Here is a 20,115-nt window from a genome sequence, read left to right on the forward strand (position 1 = left end):
TTTTTTGTCTTTTTCCGTGTCCGGCAACGGATCGCAACCCTCAGTGTTGCCCCCGGACCAGGCACCGGCAACGGGATCGCAACCCTCGGTGTTGCTCCCGCGCCTTGCTCAGCCAGTGAGCGGGAACTGGTCTGTATGTGGGATCCAAACCCTTGGGCGGGAGCGCCGCCGCGCTTCCCAAGCGGCGCACTTATCCACTGCGCCACCGGGCCGGCCCCACCGTGTTATTTTTTAAACTAAGGCATTGGTAAGGACTTGGAGCAAAATGCAGCTGAGGCTAGAACCTTGTGGAAAGCTGTGTGCCATCACCTGCCACAGGCTGCAGCTGTGTGGAGATGACCTCATTAGGCACTGTCAACTGAAGATAGACTTTCCTAAGTGATTTTTTGATATTCATGTGTACTTATATTTCCCAGGCCACCATCTTATCTACTTAAATTAATTACTGAGAGACAGGTGTGGAATTATCTTTTTTATTTTAATTTTTGCTTTAAGTATTTTGAAGCTCTGTAATTACACACATACACATTTATGATTGTAATGTCTTCCTGAAGAATTTACCCTTTCATCATTAATGAAATACCCTTTTCTCTCCTGTAGTGTTCTTTGTCTCGATATCTACTTTCTTTTTTCTTAACATAGTCACTCCAACCGTCATGGTCCTTTTGTTTGTGTGGCGTACCTTTTTAATCCATTCTGCTTTTAATCTCTTGAAAGTAAAGTGATTTTCATTTGGATGGTATTTAGTTGGGAATTTTTTATTTATTTATTTATTTTTGTCTTTTTCCGTGTCTGGCAACGGATCGCAACCCTCAGTGTCGCCCCCGTACCGGACCGGGACCGGCAACGGGATCGCAACCCTCGGTGCCGCTCCCGCGCCTCGCTCAGCCAGTGAGCGGGAACCGGTCTGTATGTGGGATCCGAACCCTTGGCGGGAGTGCCGCCGCGCTTCCCAAGCGGCGCACTGTAGCAGTGCGCCACCGGGCCGGCCCAGTTAGTTGGGAATTTTTTAACCTGTTCTGACAATCTCTGCCTTTTAATTGGAGTGGTAAGGTTGTTAATAATTATTGATATGATTGGATTTAGGTTTACCATTACTGTTAGTTTTTTATGTGTCCCATTTTTTTCTTTTTGAAATATAATTGATGATACATATTTGTGGTGTACAGAGTTGAATATCAATACCTGTGTACAGTATGTGATGATCAAATCAGGATAGTTAGCATATTCATTACAAGATGTAATCATTCTTTGTGTCCGTTAACCAATGTTGTTCTTTAAAAAAATTTGTTCCTCTGTTCTTTTTTCTTGCCTTTTGGATTATTTGAATATTTTTTGAATTGGTTTTAATGTGTTGGTTGACTTTTAAGTTATACTTTGAATTATGTTTTTAATGGTTTCTCTAGGGATTAGAATACACATTCTTTAAGGTGTTCTTAGAGTTAATGTCGTGCCATTCCACAAAAGCCAGGAGGCTTTCTGATTGTGTAGGTGCATTTACACCTCCTGCTTGTCTCTGCTGCAGTTTTCACAGGTGTCACATCTGCCTGTGTTGTGAACCGCACAGTACAGCATTGTAAGACTTGCTTAGAAAAGTCATACGCATTTGAAAAAGTTAAGAGGGGAGACAGTTTCATGCCCACCATTTCTGTCGCTCTTCATTCCTTCCTGAAGGTGTGAATTTATGTGGGTCTCATTTCCCTTCATTCAGCCTAAAGAATTTCCTTTAGCATGTCTTGTGCAGGTCTGCTGCACAAGTTTTACTTGAAAAGGTCTTTATTTCATCTTCATTCTTGAAGAATATTTTTGCTGCATGAAAAAGTCTGAGGTGGCAGGCTTTTTTCATTCAGGATTTAAAGATGTTTGGTAAAACCTTTGCTAATTTTATTATCGATATCATCTTGGGGTTGGTCTTCATTGATTGCATTTCCTCTTTACCAGGGGTCATATTTTCCTGTCTGTTGCATATCAATTAATTTTAGATTGTGTCCTGGACATTGTGAATGACGTATTGTGGAGATTCTGGATTCTTTCGTATTCCTCTGAAAAGTAAGGATTTTTTGTTTCAGCAGGCAGTTAACTTGGATGTATTTAGATTTCATACTCCATCTCCTCCATGGTGGACTGCAATATAATGTTAGCTCAGGTCTTGTAGCTTTAGCAGGCCTGCTTATAGAGACTGTCCAGCATATGTATGGATCAGGGTCTGCCTGAGATGCAGGCAAGATTTATTCACAGATGTTGCAGCTCTCCCTCTCTGGCTCTCCCCCCAAGGGCTTTCCCTCTCGCTTTCCAGTTTTTCTGGGTCAAAAGAGTAAGGTTATGGGATTTCTATGTGTGTGGTCCAGTCAGATCCTACTCTTAGCCTAAAAACCTAAAAAAGGGAGAATTGACCCACTCTTCTGAGCTTTGAGCCCTCTCCAAAGTCCGCCTGCTCAGGATTTATAGGCATCATCTCTGGGAGGGCTGGTCTGATTAGAGCTGCTCAATCTCACCAGAAGTAGCACCCTAAACTTTACTTTTAGGAAAGAGTTGAGGTCTGTCTCCCGTACCTCTGGTTTTGTTTGCTTTGTCTCTTGTTGACGGTGTTCATCGACCTGCTTTCTTCCTTTTAGGAAATGAGGCACTTGCCTGTCTTCAGCTTTGCTGTCTATCTCCCTCTTCACCGGGCACCTTTACAATTACCCATTTTAGTTTGTCAGCCTCTTACGTGCCTCTGTATCCTGGAGTGCATGTCGTACTGATCTGGAGATTTGAACTCATGATACCATTTGCTTTTCTCACCATCTGAGACCCTCACTTGCCCATGATGGTTCCACGCCTCTATTGCAGCTGCCACCCCCAACAGAGCTGGGCATGTCTAAGTTTCCCTATGGGGAGCTCAGTCAGACAGAGAAGGCCTCAAGCCTCTCTTTGCTCCAGTGTGTGTGTGTTCAGTTGTTAGTTTTTGTCCAGGCCCACCAGCTCCAGAGATGAGGAACAATCTGTTCTAGGTTCCCGCGTGTGGAAAGCATTTCATTTAAGCAAGTAATTTAAAACTTGTTCGTTTTAGGTTCCATCCATTCCGTCAATGTAAGCATTGCTGCTGCTGTGTTCAGCATGATGCCTATGTGTTATGGAGCTTTCCCTGTCTTAGAGATGGATTTGGGTCATTCCTTCCAGTAATCTTTTCCTTCAGTTTCTTTTCTCTTAAATAAAATTATGTTATCTGTAGGTAAAACATAATTTGGTTAAAGACCACCAGGAAGAACTAAATAAAGCTGAGGAGAAGATTCAGCTAATGAAACGAGAACTTAAAGAAAAAGAAGCAGAATGGAAAGTTGCAAGCGAGGACCTAGAGAGAGAATCTGAGGAGAAGTTAACACTGATGCTCCTTGAACTGAGAGAAAAGGCTGAATCTGAAAAACAGTCGATAATAAACAAGTTTGAGCTTCGAGAAACTGAAATGAGGCTTCTTGAGGACCAGCAGGCAGCCCAGATCCTGGACCTGGAGCGGTCCCTGATGGAGCAACAGGGCCGCCTATGGCAGCTGGAACACGGGCTTGCTGGGGATGAGGTTCTGCCATTCAGCCCGGGTGACCAGGAGCCCCCTGAGGCCCAGGATGGGGAGCACGGCACGCTGTGCGTGAAGGAGGACTGCGCCCTCCAGCTGATGCTGGCCCGCAACAGGTGGGTGGCATTTCGGAGTTGGGGGCCTGGGGTGGAACCATTTGCATGGTTCCCATGTGAGGCCTGACCCCAAGACGCCAGCAAAGGGAAGGCAGGGGCCGGCCCGTGGCTAACTCGGGAGAGTGCGGTGCTGATAACACTAAGGCCACGGGTTTGGATCCCATGTAGGGATGGCTGGTTAGCTCACTGGGTGAGCATAGTGCTGAAAACACCAAGTCAAGGGTTAAGATCACCTTACTGGTCATCTTTTAAAAAAAAAAAAAGGGTGGAAGGCAGCCCCTGGGAGGATGTGCTGTTGGGTGGAAAGATCTGGAAGGGGTGGAGCAATGTGTGATGTACTGAGTTTTTACCCCAAAACCACAACAGGGCAGCTCCGTGTTCTGTCACAGAGACAGGGTGGCAGTAACCTCATCCAGATCCTCCTTTGGAGCCTGTGCTCCATGGGTAGACGTCAGCATGCATTCATGTCATGCCTTTTCTGTTGTTCTTTGCATGTTTTAAGTTTCAGTAGCAGAACTTGAATCCTCATTTTGTGAAGCATTATGTGCACAGTTTATCCACATAAGTATTTTTGTGTTTTTTAGACTTAAACAGAAAGTTTTTAAAAATAAACATCTTTTTCTGAAATATATACATACTTCCCTCAAGTTTCAAATAGATTTAGAATATGGTTGGGTTCTTTGCTCCTGTTGGTGCCGACCATTTCTGTGTCACCTCAGCCCCTGGGCTGTGTTGGCTGCAGGGTTGTGGGACTGTCAGGGACTTGTGGGACCTGCTGTTGGTGCTGCCCCTCCTCATTTGACTGCCCCAGCCTGGCCCCTCCCTAACCTCGTGGTGATGATGATGTGCAAGAGTTCTGCTCTGGGGTTAGAGAACTCATGTTAATATCCAGATCTACCTTGTCTGAGCTGGAGGAACACAGGCCACATGCTTAACCTCACGAGACCTTAGTGCCTTAACTTTACGGTAAAGGCTAGATCATCTGTGGAAAACACCGTTGTAGTGTCTGGTGGTTAGTGAACACATAAAAGTAGTCGTAGCCCTTGTTGTTTGTGTGAACTTAAAGCATGTCAGTAATGTGTCATGTGTGCCTACAGAGAATACTGCTCTTCCCGGTTCCTGATGGGATTCTGGTTCTTGCATTGGAATTGTCACACTGCAGCTGGCCCGTGGCTCACTTGGGAGAGTGTGGTGCTGATAACACCAAGGCTGTGGGTTCAGATCTCTATATAGGGATGGCTGGTTGGCTCACTTGGGAGAGCATGGTGCTGACAACACCAAGCCAAGGGTTAGAATCCCCTTACCGGTCATCTTTTTCTTTTTTGGCGGTGGGGGCGGGGGGGAAGAATTGTCCCACTGGCTGTCTGGCTCCTGCCACCCAGCACCACCTGCAGATCTCTAATGCCAGATGTGGAGTTCTTCTCAGGGCCTGTGGCTACTGTGTGGTCCTGTGGGCTTCTGTAGGTGATGTCCCTTCCCTGTCAAGGTGCAGAGGTTGCATTTGGGTTCTTTCACTTAGGGCTGGTCTGGACATCCTGTCATGAGGGAACAGTCAAGCCCACACATGTGGCTTCTGCAGGGGTGTGGATGTGGCCCCTTGCTGTAGATGACATGCCCTTGCAGTGTGGCCCCTTCACTCTCCTGCTTGTTTCTGGTGGTGGCAATCTCAGACCATGGCAGAGGGAGGAGGAGGAAGAGTGGTTAAAATCTGGGTGTTTCCTGTAGGAAGTGCAGCTCGGTGTCACAGACTGAGGGTCAGCACTTTGACTGCATGCTTTGCTGTCATTCACTTTGTTGCCTCAGGTTTTTAGAAGAACGTAAAGAGATCACAGAGAGATTCAACGTGGAGCAAGATGCTTTCCTGCGGGAGGCCCAGGAGAAGCATGCCGGAGAGCTCCAGCTCCTGCAGGAGAGGCACCAGAAGCAGCTTCTGTCTCTGACGACGGAGCTCGAGACCAGACACCAGACTGAGCTTAGCAAGCTGGCGGCTTCCCTGGAGCGGGAAAGCTGGGCCCTCCTGGAAGCCCGCGTGGCCGAACTGCAGGCAAAACACACTGCTGATGTCAGTGCTCTGGAGGCTAGACACTTGTCAAACCTGGATTCTCTGGAATCCTGTTACCTGTCTGAGGTTCAGACTGTGCGGGATGAGCACAGGCGGGCGCTTGAGCTGCTGCGTGCAGACTTCCAGGAGCAGCTGCAGGAGAAGGATCGGTCTCATCAAACCACACTGGCTCAGGAGTTGGAGAGACTTCAGCTGAAACATGATGAAGAGCTTCAGTCCACAAAGGAGAGCCTGAGAACTGAAATGAGTGCTAGACATGTTGAAAGTCTGAAAGCCCTGGCCATCAAGTTGCAGGGTGCTCACCAGGTAAGGTGCGGGGGGCCACGCCGAGGCCCAGGTCAGGCTTCTCCCTGTGGCTGCCTGCTTCACCTGCACATTGTGTGTGCATGTGTGTGGGGGTGCAGCACCTATGGGTGCTCTCTCTGCAGGAGGAGCTGGCTGCAGCTCTGCATGATCAGCGGCGCCTGTTGGAGGAGGAGAGGATCGTGGCCCTGGACAGAGTAGATGCTGAGGTCTTGCTCTTGGAGCACCAGCATCAAGCAGCCTTGCCGGTGCTTGGAGATGTGCACACAGCTGAGATGCAAAAGCAGCAGGCAGAGCATGCCAAGCTCCGGGAGCTGGAGGCACCGCTGGAGGAGGCTGCACAGGTGAGCAGTTCCTGCAGCGGGGCTTTCTGGAATTGCTGGGCTGTGGGTGCTCTGGGGTTGTGCTCAGCTTCATGGGGAGCAGAGTGTGAAAGTGCCTGGTCCAGTGAGACAAATCCAGGAGCAGGTGCCTGTGTGTGACGTGCCTGTAGCTGGCCCACTCTGCTGGGCCCTGACCTTACTTTGCGGGCAGCGGGTGGTCCATGGAGCCGTGCACCCAGATCTGTTCTAAAGGCCATTTGGCAGCTGGACACTGATGGGATTGAGTCGACTGTGCGGGTCTAGGCAAGAGTTGACCAAAGCCCACAGGAGGCATGGCACTCAGCAGGCAGGTGGTGAGAGGAGGGGTGTGGAGAGCCTGGGGCGGGGGTGACAGGGAGGCTGCAGTTGAGGTGGATGCGCTGTCACTACGACACAGACCAGGATGGACGGGGTGGCTTGGTAGGTGTTTGTGACTTGTGTTGCTCTTAGAAATCTGCTCACAGGCTCACGGTATTTTTTTTTTCCTAAAATTTTAAAACCTGTATGTCAGAATCTATATAAGCGTTTATGTCAAACTCTGTAGTGATTCTTGTGATGAAGTCTAAAGGAGCAGTTGGAATCCCTCTTCCTAAAATTTTAAAACCTGTATGTCAGAATCTATATAAGCATTTATGTCAAACTCTGTAGTGATTCTTGTGATGAAGTCTAAAGGAGCAGTTGGAATCCCTCTTGGAGGAGGGAGGCTGCTGGGGAGGGGCCTGGCCAGGGTCCCTGTGTCTCGTTGTGGGCCCTTGTCCCTATTTCCTTTGCATCTGAGCAAGACGGCCCTCAGCCATCAGGGGTCTCCCTGTGGCAGATGGCATGTACACCAACCCCACCGAGGTGTCACCACCCCACCTGCTGACTACAGACAAATTGCATGTGTATGCACACACGGACATGTGTGCACACATGTAATTCTACATACCGTCCTCGCAGTCGGGAGAAGCCCCTTTAGTCTGTCTGAGGACCCGAGGACCCTGCCTGACACCACTGAAGCCCTCCTGCTTTGGTGTCTTTTGGTCTGAGAGACTCGTATCTTCTGATCTCTTTGTGGTGGGATGACAAGAGTCTGTGTGTGTAGTGCTTCACAGATAATTGATATTTTATTTGGAGCGTTGCGGGCAAATTTATTGAGATGATTAATTTTGTAAATACTATTTCTAGGGGTCTTTTTAAACAAGGACATACTGACATCTCATTTCCAACCATAAAATGAGGCCCTTGCATTCACCTAAGTTTGCTAGAGTAATAGTTACTGCTCTTAGCTGTGTGTGGAATATTGACTGTTTCTGAAATTAGTATTTCTTCACATGTAAGTTCCCAGAATGAGAATTAGAGGAGATAATGAAAATAAAGGGAAGTGTAAATGTGAGATTTCTCCACCTTTGTTTGTTTAAAGGTCTGGCTTTTTTCTTGAGATTTGTTCCTTTGTCTCATCAGCACCCATGAGGGTCATGGGGCTACCAGGAAGATGCCTACACAAGTGAGGGGCCATTAGAGCCTGTGTTCCAGCACCATTGCAGGCCACAGGCAGTCCACATGCTGGACCCATGAAAACCCCTTGCGAAGGTCGGCCCTCTTCTCCACTTGTCTGAGAGGCTGGAATTTACCTTTGGGGTAGACACGTGCAGCTCTGCTGTGCTGTGGGATTCGTAGGAGCAGTTCTGGGTGGTTGTTGGTCCCTGAGTGTGGACACCTTCCCCTGCTGTCCCGAGGCGTTGCCCTGAGACCTGCTGGTGGGATGAGGGTGTCCGTGTGTAATTCTGTCTTCTCTGGAAAAAGCAGATTCTGTCCTCTGCCTTTTCCAAGGACTTATGCTCAAGAAATTCTGTAGAGTCTCTGATATGATTCTATTGCCTGTTTTATCTTTAATACAAAGAGCTACATGCTTTTTCGAAACCACGTGTTATTTATTTTCTTTGACTCAGCACTTCTGTTCTTCTGTGGTGCCTATTATCTGAATGCTCATGGGGCATCTTTGAAGTATTTTTCTAGTTGTGGTATAGGCTTGCTCGGGTAATTTATCCATTTACTTTGCTACCAAGGATGTGAATACCTTTTCCATGATCATTTTTGTCTAGCTATTTCACAGAAAAAAAAGACAACTGGGCTGTGAGGAAGTGGGATATGCTGTTTCATTTTATTTATGTTAACTTTTTGTTGGGGAAAATTTCGGCATCTACAGAACTAGAGTAATTCAGTAAGCCCCCTCATCCCACTACCTAGTGGGGTACACACCAATCTCAGTGTTTGAACCCCCTCCAATTATTCTGAAGCAAATCCCAAACACCATGCGTTTTCATCTAGAAATGGTTAAGGATATGTAAGTAAGGTCTTTTCTCCCTGATAAAACATGACCACAATTCATTATAACGTAAAAAATTAACACTAATTCCTTCATTTCATCACGCATCCAGTCTACGTTCCAGTCTCTTCCTGTCTGTGGCTGTTCAAACCAGGATCCACACAGGGCCTTGTTTGCACTAGGTCTTTTTAAATTTTTTTCCCGTGATGTCGATTAACATTCCCCTCGTTCCGTCTGCATGCTGGCAGATCTACAGGCAGGTCAGACTCAGTCCCATGCTTGGAGACAGCACTTCTGAGGTGGTGGCGCGTTCCTCCTGTGTCTTCCCTCAGGTTTCATCCCCTCAGGTTTCATCCTGCAAACAGACCTACATAAAGCCTTGCTGGACATTTCCTGGGATGCTAGAGTCATTGTCCTAAAATAGCAGGGACATGCTGTTCTTCCAGGGCCACATATATCTTTGCACCTGTTTGAAAAGCCGTCACTTACCAGCAGGGTGATTGGATGTGCACTTTTGAGGTGGTTGGATTATTTTCCAGGTTACTACCTTTTGGAGTTTGGTTGTGAGAAAAATTCTCTGAAAACGCAAACTTGATTTCCTTTTGATAGAAATATGTATCCCATGGAGAGATTTCCCCATGTTGATAACACTAAGCAAAGTTCTAGAATGCAGTAGTAAACCGTAGTATGCCTTTTCTTGGGTATTGATTTTATTTTTCATTTTCCTTATGTCCTTCAAAATGGGCGAAAGTATTTTCTGTGGGTCCACATCGGGGCAGGAAATATGAACTCTGGGGCTTTGGCTGCTGTCTCTTGGCCTAGGTCCTGCCAGTCTATGGTGCTGGTTGGCATTTGGGGTTTTGTTCTTAAATTCACCCAGCAATTTGTGGTTGGCACATACAGAGCCAGATCCCTGTCAAACCCTCTTACTCTTCAGCTTCCTTCTTGGTTGCAAACGGTCCTCATCAACCCTGTCCTTCCTTTAGGATGTGGGGGGTATAAATGGGATAATTGAAGCACTTTGGAAACTTCGTAGCAAGTCACAACTTGGAAGTTGCTGTTGAGTTTTTCCTTTTTTTTTTGTCTTTTTCCGTGTCCGGCAATGGTTCACAACCCTCAGTGTTGCCCCCATACCGGACCGGGACCGGCAACGGGATCGCAACCCTCGGTGTTGGCCCCGCGCCTCGCTCAGCCAGTGAGCGGGAACCGGTCTGTATGTGGGATCCGAACCCTCGACGGGAGCGCTGCCGCACTCCCAAGTGGCGCACTAGCGCAGTGCGCCACCGGGCCGGCCCCGAGTTTTTCCTTTTAAAGGAATAGAATTAATCTGTTTCAGGAGAGAAAGTTCATGAAAGTGATCTGTATTAATTTTAAAATGGTCTCTAGAACTTGGAAGTGTGATTATAGTGTTGTGGCCTGTGAGCCTGTATTCTGATTATCATGACTAAGGTGAAAGTCCAGAGCCCACGTGGCACCTTGAGCAAATTCCAAACAGATTGATTAGACGTTCTTTATAAATTCCTCTATATGTTTTATCACACTGAAAATGCACAGAGTAAAGGTAGTTTCTGTGTCAAAAATGTTCATGAATCTACTGAAGCTGTTCTACAAGTAACTTTAGGAAAGGTTGCTCAGGGTTGACTGTCTTTCTCCTCATGAGGAGGGAGCACAGCCCCCTGCTGTGCCGGCTGAGTGGGAGGAAGAGCCGGGAGTAGCCGCTGCATCCACGGGTGTCCCCTTCCACCTGCAGAGTGACTCTCAGTTCATTTTTACATGCAGAGTTACAACACAAAATAGTATCATTGTTTTGGAAACTGAACTTCTTCCAGGCAACTATTGTCCTGCATTTTTGTGTTGATTGTCTGTGTAGCATACCTTTTTTGCCAAGAAATAAAACTGTCATCAGATATCTTGGATCTAAGAAAAATTTGTCTTTCACTTGTCGGTTTCTTGCAGTGATGTGCCTGTTTTCATGGAAGGGACATCTGCAGGACAAGTGGGTACTTGTGCCTTTTCTCTTGAACAGTGTCCATTCAGTGGTTTTTGGTACATTCACAGAGTTGTGCAGCTATCACTGCTGTCACCTCAAGAAGAAATCCCTCACCCATTAGCAGTCACTCCCCATTCTGTGACTCCCCCTGCCCCAGGCCCTGGAAACCTCTAATCTGCTCTCCGTTTCTGTGGATTTTCCACTTCTGGACATTTTATATAAATGGAATCATGTAACATATGTCCTTTTGTGTCTGCCTCCTCTCACTTAGCATGGTTCTTAAGTTCACAATTGTTGTAGCATGTATCAGTACTCAATTATTTGTTTTCTGTATATCTCATTTCTGTCTTGTTCCTGTGTTCCTTCATTACTGCCTTTTCATTTTAATTTCCTTCATGTTTATTTTACAACATGTTTTTGAGTTATTTTTTTAGTGCTTGGCCCAGTGATTACAGTGAACATTTATAGCAATCTAGTTTGGATTAATACCAACTTAATTGTAATAGTTTACAAAACTATTTGCCTGTATAGTTTCATTCCCTCCTCCCTCCTTTGTGCTAATATTCTACCAAGTATACCTCTTTATACATTTTATGCTCGTTGCTTTCTGCAGTTGTCTTTTAAATCAGAGAGGAGAAAAAAGAGTTACAAAGAGAAACTACATTTATTTTGTCTTGCATCTGTGCCTGTGCAGTTACCTTTAGTGTTGTTCTTTATTTCTTCCTGTGGGTTCAAGTTTCTGTCTGGTGTCCTTTCATTTCAGCCTGCAGGTCTCACTTCAGTATTTCTTGTAGGACAGGTCTGCTTGTGATGAATTCGCTCAGTTTTTGTTTTTCTCAGAACGTCTTAATTTCTCCTTTATTTTATTTATTTATTTATTTATTGTCTTTTGTCTTTTTCCGTGTCTGGCAACGGATCACAACCCTCAGTGTTGCCCCCACACCAGACTGGGGACCGGCAATGGGATCGCAACCCTCGGTGTTGCTCCCGCGCCTCGCTCAGCCAGTGAGCGGGAACCGGTCTGTATGTGGGATCCGAACCCTCGGGCGGGAGCGCCGCCGCGCTTCCCAAGCGGTGCACTCATCCAGTGCGCCACCGGGCTGGCCCAATTTCTCCTTTATTTTTGAAAGCTAGTTTCCTGGATATAGAATTCTTGGTTGGCCGTCTTTTTCTTTCAGCAGTTTAAATATCCCCCCCACTCCCACCCCCAAGGTCCATTGGCCTCTGGCTTCTGGTGAGAGTCAGCCATAATCCTACTGAAGACGACTCATGGGTCGCTGCTCTTGCTGCTTTAAGATTCTCTGTCTGTCTTTCAGAAGTTTCATTATGATATGTCTAGGGGTGGATCTCTTTGAGTTTATCCTATTTGGAGTTTGCTGAGCTTCTTGTATGTGTAGATTAATGTTCTTCATCCAATTTGGGAAGTTTTTGGCCATTATAACTTTAACTATTCTTTCTGTCCTTTTCCCTCTCTACACTCCTTCTGGGACTCTCATTATGTGTATATTCATCTGCTTGAGGGTTTCTCACAGGCTTTTGAGGCTCTAGTTATTTTTCTTTATTCCTTTTTCTTTCTGTTCTTTAGACTGAATAGTCTCAGTTGACCTATCTTCATGTTTGCTAGTTCTTTCTTCTGCCTGCTCAAATCTGCTATTGAGCCCCTCTAATGAAATTTTCATTTCAGTAATTGTACTTTTCAGCTCTTGAGTGTCTATTTAATTCTATTTTATAATTTTTATCTCTTTATTGAGGGGCTCTGTGTGTGTGTTGGGCATGCCTCTAGTGCTCTGGCTGTCAGTTCACTGCTCTGCCTGGGCCTTCCATTCCTGCTCATGCAGCACTCAAGGTGAGCCAGAGGGGAGGGCGTATAGCCTCTCTGATCTTTCTGGACACGTGCACATCCCTGCACATGTGTGTGCCTCTAGATTCCCAGAATATGTTGGAGCTTTTCAAAGCCCCCTGTGGACATCTCTTTCTCTAGTATTTCCTCTTAAGTTTTTTGGTCAGCTTCTTATTAGTCCAGCTGGTATGGCCGCCTCAGGTAGCTGTGATATTAAACAGTTGCCATGGATTGTTTTTGACAAACGACTTGGGGATGGGATTGTTGACACAGAGTGTGCTCTGACTTGGGCCACCTGAAGACCAACCATGAGGATGGGGCTTTCCTGGGAGCTGACAGCCAGGTTAGTTAGTGGCAGCTGGTGGAATGGCTTTTGGGGTGTTCCCAATCCATTCTGTCCTCCCACTCCACCCCAGTGGCTACTGGTTTTCAAGGCTGTTGCAGAGAATGGAGAGGAGGGATGAGATTAGGGTAAATCAAATGCCCCAAAGCTTGTTCTGATGGAGACTTGCCTTGGTTTTCCATAAACACTCTGTGGTTTGTTCTAAGCCTTTCTTAATTTCCACAGCTCTGAAAAAGTTGATTTTGATAGTTTTTACCACTGTTGGTCGTGTTTTGGAGGTTCTAACTTTGTTTTTATAGAAGTGCTACCTCTGTAGTTTTTTTTTCAAAACTAAGCTTATTTTATGAATGTAAGTTAATTCATCTAGGTGAACTTAAAACATTTTTTATTATTTAGGAAGAAAGAGTGTTTATCTTTAAAATCAAAGGAACGCAAATCTCTAAATGTCTTGAATTTTCATGGCTATAATCCTCTCATGATGGTGAATTTCTTAACGTGCCCATTTAAGATGGCCATATACCAGGACACTTGGGAATGGCAGCAAGATATTGTTCATCAGACGAAGCTGTCCCCGGTGCAAACGTCTGCCCTCCTTAGTGTGTGGTCCCTGAAACTAGGATTTCTTTCATGTTTTCTAGGATGAGCCCACTTTGTTGGACATTTGCTATTATTAGCGGCCTTGGTCTGTCTCATCCCTGCTTTTATGCAGAGTAGTGTCTTGATAAATATTGCTGAGCGTCCTCAGTTCTAGTGAAGAGCAGAGAAATGGAATAAGCACGATCTTCTGGCTTCGAGGTTTTTTCGTTGTTATCAATGTACTTTTGTGCAGGGTGAATTTGAAAGGGAAAAGAAAGCTGCTTTGCTTGAAGAAGAGAGGATTCGTAGACCTGGGGGTGAGCAGGTCCAGGCTCTCCACCAGCAGGATGAGGCCTTGTCTCTGCAGCTTCAGCAGAGGGACCGCCAAATTCAGCAGGTCTGTGGAAGGTGCCTTTTCCTCGTCATTGCCTTGTTGCTTTTGTTTTTGGTGATAAAATATGTATGGTTGTCCCTCGGTATCCTTGAGGAATAGTGTACAGGACCCCACGCAGATGCCAAAATTCACAGGTGCTGAAGTTCCATGTATGAAATGGTGTAGTATTTGCATGTAACTTGCATGCATCCTCCTGTGTACTTTAAGTCATCTCCAGATTGCTTGTGATACGTAATGCAGTGCCCAGCACATGCCTGAGACCCCATAGCTGTTGACTCGTGTCATTTATAGAGAGGAATATGTGAGAAGGATCTAATTTTTATTGTGAGCAGATACAGGGGTTTTATTCTGAATCATTTGGGAGGTGAATCTCTGATGAATCTGCCCCTTCCCTCCCCTGGCAGCAGGGGCAGGCTGGGGTGGTTGTTATTTCCTTTTTTTGTAAGAGACTAATAATGTTGGAAAGCTGTATTAGTAATTCTCACGTTTAGTCACCACTTTGTTCATCTTTTTGCCGTATGTTTATTAATTGTAATCATGAAAATTATGATGAAAGTTTCTTACAGCCATTTATTTTTAATTAAGTTGTTTTATCAAAGCTTTAACAATTTTTCCCAATAGCTGAAAGAGCAAGTTCTGTCTCTAAGTCATGAGATAGAAGCTTGCCGTTGTGAGCTGGAGACACTGCAGCAAAGGCGCGAGAGGGAAAACCAGGAAGGTGCAAACCTTGTCTCCATGCTGAAGGCTGATGCCGACCTGTGCAGCAGTGAAAGGTCAGTGTGTCCTTGTCACTGAGGTGATGGCTCTGCTGCCATCGCCACCACCTGGATGTCCTTGCCCCACTGTCTGTACGCACCACCCTTGGCAGGCTGTGGGCGTCCACTGGGGTGTGTGGGTACCATTCATATCTGGCCCTCCTGTTCCTTGTGCTTGTTATGGAGTCACTAGGAATGTTGATCTGATAGAGGCCCTGGGCCATGTTATTCTTCTCACTTATAGATTTTAAACACCAAGAAAAATGCTCAGTGATACAACAAACATCTGTGTACCTACCACTTCGCTTTGCCAAATCGTCACATTTTGCCAAATCACAAAAAAACCCCTAATTTCTCCCCTTGAAACCCCACAGTGCCCCCCACAATCCCATTCCCCCCACCAAAGGCCCATCTCTTTCCTCTCTGTTGTCGGGTGTCCCCACAGTGTGTCCTCCCCCACAGGGCTCGGGCGCAGGTTCACAGGTGACCTAACGTGTTCTCAGGGCTTGGGTTTCACTCATGTTCTGTGTACACATCCCCGTGGCCTTGTTCCTGGCCCTCCGCAGCGTGGCAGCCATCGCCCAGGCCCTTTGTTCTGCTGTGGAGCCTTCAGTACGTGGCTGTTGCAGCCTTCCCTCGGGGTTGCGTATGTCCTGGGCACACCACACATGTTGGGGTTCATCTGTGAGTGGGAGTTGCAGGTCTAGGGCCGAACATCTGACGTCCATGGGCACTCCAAGGCTGGTGTGTGCATTTGAACACTCTCCGTGAGGGCTGCGGGTCTCTCCACTGTAAGCTGCATGTGGGTCCAGGCCTGTGTTTCTGCTGGGGGTCTTGTGTATCCTGGGCTGGCCCTGTGGTCACATGCTTGTCCCCCAGCCTGGGTATGTCCCCCTGTAAGATTGATTCTGTCCTGCGGGCCCAACTGTTCCTGTGTCTATTTGTTTGGAGGTCTTATTTAAGAAAGTCTCCTACTCTGACGCCATACGTTTTCTTCCATATGTCATCTCAGAGGTTTACAGTTTTGCTTTCTGTATAAGTCTAGAGCGCACCTGGAACTCTTCCATTGTTTGTTTATTTGCTTCTGATGCCAGGACATTGTCTTGTTCTTACCTGTCTGAACACTTTGCTCAGTGCTATACTGGAAAGTGCAGCCCCCCCCCCCGGGATGTGTGTCTTCTGTAGGTCTGCACGGGCTCCCCTCTAGTGGGGTTTCTGGGGCAGGCCACTTCTGCTGCATCAGTCAGCTTCTCTCTGCTCCCATGTCTCCTGCTCTGGTGTGCTCTGTACTGAAGTCTTAGGCCTGGCCCTGGTCCTCAGCTTCACTTTCTTGTGTGTACAGCCATTGAGGGTCATGAGAAACTAGGTCCAGCTCATGGGACTCACCAAATCTCCAGCTTAAATTAGTAGAGAACGGACGTCTTTATTACCCTGAGGTTCCCTGTGTTTGTACACAGCAACTCTGTTTAGGGCTCTTTTCATTCCTTCCATGAAGATTTGAGATTTCTCCCTGAAAGCCTTATGCATTTCCTAGCACTTACCTGTTGGCGCCTTGTGACTTGATGCTGTTCTCCTGAGTCGCCCCAGTTGCTGCGGGGGACTGATGCTTTGTGTTTGGGTGGAAAGCCAAGGAGATCCAGTGGTCCCAGGTATTTGGGGAGGCCTGGCCGAGGGAGTGGCAGCTTCAGACTCCCTGACACCTGCAAGTGTTTGGCATTTTGGGATCAGCATGGAGGCCTGTTTGGCAGCTTGAGAAGAAGAGATGTGGTCGGGGGCCGGAGACATCTTCTGGGTCAGGCCGCCCCCAGATATTTGCTGAGATGTCTGTTGCCTACTCAGCAGTCTTCCTTATACTTCCTGCTGTGCCCACCTTGCAGTCCCCATACTTTGCCCTTGTCAGTCTGCCCCTTACCTAGAATGGCCGGAGACATCTTCTGGGTCAGGCCGCCCCCAGATATTTGCTGAGATGTCTGTTGCCTACTCAGCAGTCTTCCTTATACTTCTTGCTGTGCCCACCTTGCAGTCCCCATACTTTGCCCTTGTCAGTCTGCCCCTTACCTAGAATGTTAACTCCGGATGTGAGTGGCATCGGAGGGGTGAGGGGAGGGAGGGTAGGTGGGCCGTGTCTGCTGCAGGGCTGGATGGATGGGGTGCCCTCCTCAGTGGAGTTGCTGTGCCCACAGACATACAATCATAGTGGGAAGGGTTGCTCTGAAAGGACAGCAGCTCAAAGAGCAAGGTGTAGGGTAACTTTTGATCTGATGAGTCCCTTTTTTGTAAAGGTGGAAAACATCCCAAACTGTGCATGTTCGTGACTTCAGAGCCATGGGAGACACACGCCTTCCTGCCCACGGGCTGCTCCACGGGACAGACTGAGTTTTCATATAAGCATGTGGAGTTAGTTGTGACTTTGGGTTTTTGGACAAGTATCTCATGAATCAGCAGATTTGAACATCCCGTGTTCCAAGAGGGGAGGAATGAGACAGAAGGTTCCAGGTGCAGCCGGCGTGTACTGGCTCCAGGTGCTGGCCAGATGAGCACGCTCAAGTCACAATATGGCCTCTTTTAAAGATCAAAAACAACAGCAAACAGATCTGCATACCTTCCCGAAAGCCACATTGCTGGAGCTCAGCTTCCTGAGCTCACACAGGGTTGAGAACCAGCATCTTCTGGCCCCAGTGGACAGGCGTCTTCATGTGCAAAGGCAGGCGCTCTTGTGTCTCTCAGTAGCACAGGTGGCTGGCAGCATCTTACCAAGTGTCCAGGGTGGGGGTTTCATGGCCACGACCTATGGGTGCGTGACTGGTGTTTCCTGTCTTAGGAGAGCTCTGCGGGATGCCCTGAGGAGGTTGTTGGGTTTGTTTGGAGAGACCTTGAAGGCAGCTGTCACCCTGAAGAGCCGGATCAATGAGCGCATGGGTCTTTGCCTGGATGATGCAGGCACTGCAGGTGCAGGCCAGGCTCTGCTGGCAGGTGAGTGTCTGTAGCTCCCTCCTGTGGGGCTGGGTGCTGGGGGGAACACTGCCTTCCTCATTCCCTGCCAATGCCTGCACCTAGAGAAGGCTGAGGACTGGATTCAGTAGAATTGCCTGGTTCCTGCAGGCGCGTTGCTGCGTTTACTTAGGAAACACTCTTCCTTCTCAAAGTGGATTGTCCGTTAATGTAGGTTTGCTTGTTGCTGTGAATGCCGTTTGTTGGGGTCAACTCATCTACCACACGGGGGCAGCACATGTCTTTGATCATTTCATAGCTCCAGCACTTGACGAGACGTGGTCTGATGGGACCCTGCTGGATGTGGACAGAACTTTGCCTGAGTGTGTGGAGACGTCGTCAGTGACTGAAATCAGCAGTCATCTGTGTGAAAGCTTTTTTATGAGCCCAGAAAGTACACTGGAATGCGAGCAGCCAATTAGGAGGGTATACCAGAGCCTTGGCATTGCAGTGGATGGCCTCCTGGAGGTGGCCCTGGACTCCACCAGGCAGGTGAGGGTTGACAGATGACCGCCTAACCTGTGCTTGGTGGGCGATGAAATGGTAGGTGCTCTGCAGGGCACATGCATGTGGTCTCCGTCCTCAGTCTCGCCCTGTGGCCTGAGCCAGGTGTGTTCACATTTCAGGCAGATCTGACTTCCAGGTGCTCTTCCTCCTCCTCTGCAGGGCATTGGGGGAGCTTAGGCACCTGTCCTTCACACCGATTCTGATCTGCCACCACCGGTGTCCTCAGACAGGCTTTTTCTTAAGCAGGGGTCCTTCTCAACACATGGCCTGTTGTAAGGGACTAGCACAGTCTCTGTGTGTTTGATTTGTGTGGTACATGGACCCGCTGCTTTTACTTCACACGCAGCCATGGTTCCCGTCAATATGTAGTGATCATTGCTGAGAAAGGGAGTTATTTTTGCTAACCCTTTTAGAACATTTTAGACAATTAAAAAGATGTTAAATAGGAATACATGGAAAACAATAAAGGGACCCTTCTTTTCAAAGTCAGCCCAGTTAAAAAATAAGCGTTTTTTCATGAAGCCTTGCCTTCAGTACTCAGAAACCCGAGTGAACTTGCACTCTTTGAGTAGTGCTGTTGGAGTGGGTTTTCCCTCCTGATTTCCTTCCTCTGCACTTTCTTCACCCCATTTTTCGCTCCTCACCCTCCTGTCTTCTCTCAAGGAGTGGACACATTTAGGCAGCATCTGATAAGTAATCAGGTGTTTTTGGTTGTCTCCCAGATGAAATTAAACTGAAACACTCTCCTGTGAGCATCTGTGTCCACTGTTCTAACCTGGCCCTGTGCCCCGTGGTGGGGACGCCTGAGCTGCACATGGGGGCTGTCAGGCCTGTGCTCACCTCCTTAAATATCCTGTCCCCACAGAGGGTGGGTTGTATGGGGAGGAATATGGGAGGTGCTGGGAGAGAAATCAGGGTGGGTTGTAGGGAAGGTTGGAGGCAACCAGGGCACAGCCCTATGGGAGGCTCAGGCAGGGGAGCCGTCAGAGTTGGCATGGGGACAGCAGGTTGGAGATGCAGAGCCGGGTTAGGATCAGATAGAGCCACCTTGCAGGGCCTTGTTGTGCTTGTGGGTAGGAAAGGGGCAGGTGTTCTGAGAGGATCAGGCAGGGGAGCCGTCAGAGTTGGCATGGGGACAGCAGGTTGGAGATGCAGAGCCGGGTTAGGATCAGATGGAGCCACCTTGCAGGGCCTTGTTGTGCTTGTGGGTAGGAAAGGGGCAGGTGTTCTGAGAGGACAGAACTGGAGGAGGGACTCATGGGCAGGTGGGGGGCTAAAGGGGTCGATTTCAAAGAGGAACCAACAGATTTCCTTAGAGGCCAGGTGTGGACATCTGGAGCCCCAGAAAAGGCCAAAGTTGCTCTAACTGATGGGGTGCAGAAGGAGGCCTGGTGCTGAGTGTCTGCAAAGACAGCTAGGTGCAGGAATTTTGAATTCAGAGGCACACTTGCCCAGGGAGTGCTGGGAGTAAGAGGGGAGAGGGGACCGGGGCAGAGAAGGCCGCAAAAGACACTGAGGAGGGGCCTTGCTGGGGACTGTGCCCCTCATTGGGGAGGGCAGCTTCCACCTGCCTGGTCTGTCTCCTGCACTGGCCCTGCCTGTGGGGCAACAGCCTCGGGGCCTGGGGCAGAAGTAGAATTCTGTTGGTGTTGAGTAAGCTTGGTTCGTTTTTGATACATGCTTCTGGTTTTCAAATGTGTTTGAACAGCTGGAGGAAGCACGTCAACTTCATTCTCATTTTGAAAAAGAGTTTATTTGTAAAAACAAGGAGACGGCACAGGTCGTTAAGAAGCACGAGGAGTTATTGGAATGCTTGAAGGAGGAGAGTGCAGTGAAGGCAAAACTGGCATTGGAGCTGCACAAGGCGGAGGGTGAGCCGGCTTGGCGCGGTAGCGGGTGGCAGACACGCCATGCCACGGGAAGGGTCAGGGTGGGGATCTTAAAAGCAAATGTGAGGGCTGGCCCGGTGGCGCACTGCTGTAGTGCGCCACTTGGGAAGCGCAGCGGCGCTCCCG

At 48.0% G+C, this 20,115-nt stretch overlaps 1 protein-coding gene across 1 annotated transcript in view; it reads left to right on the forward strand.

Moving 5' to 3' along the window:
- Positions 1-20,115, forward strand: part of LOC103609863 (pericentrin-like) — a gene marked incomplete at its 3' end in the record, with an annotated part of 62,289 nt that overhangs the window by 5,605 nt on the left and 36,569 nt on the right. The window contains exons 3-9 of the mRNA XM_008594133.1: positions 3,215-3,669; positions 5,473-6,037; positions 6,160-6,378; positions 14,469-14,620; positions 17,424-17,575; positions 17,853-18,085; positions 19,809-19,971. Coding sequence (XP_008592355.1) covers positions 3,215-3,669; positions 5,473-6,037; positions 6,160-6,378; positions 14,469-14,620; positions 17,424-17,575; positions 17,853-18,085; positions 19,809-19,971 — 1,939 coding nt within the window. The remainder of the gene's footprint in view (positions 1-3,214; positions 3,670-5,472; positions 6,038-6,159; positions 6,379-14,468; positions 14,621-17,423; positions 17,576-17,852; positions 18,086-19,808; positions 19,972-20,115) is intronic.

The sequence above is a fragment of the Galeopterus variegatus genome, unplaced genomic scaffold, assembly GCF_000696425.1.
Source record: "Galeopterus variegatus unplaced genomic scaffold, G_variegatus-3.0.2 Scaffold10211, whole genome shotgun sequence".
NCBI classification, from domain to species: domain Eukaryota; kingdom Metazoa; phylum Chordata; class Mammalia; order Dermoptera; family Cynocephalidae; genus Galeopterus; species Galeopterus variegatus.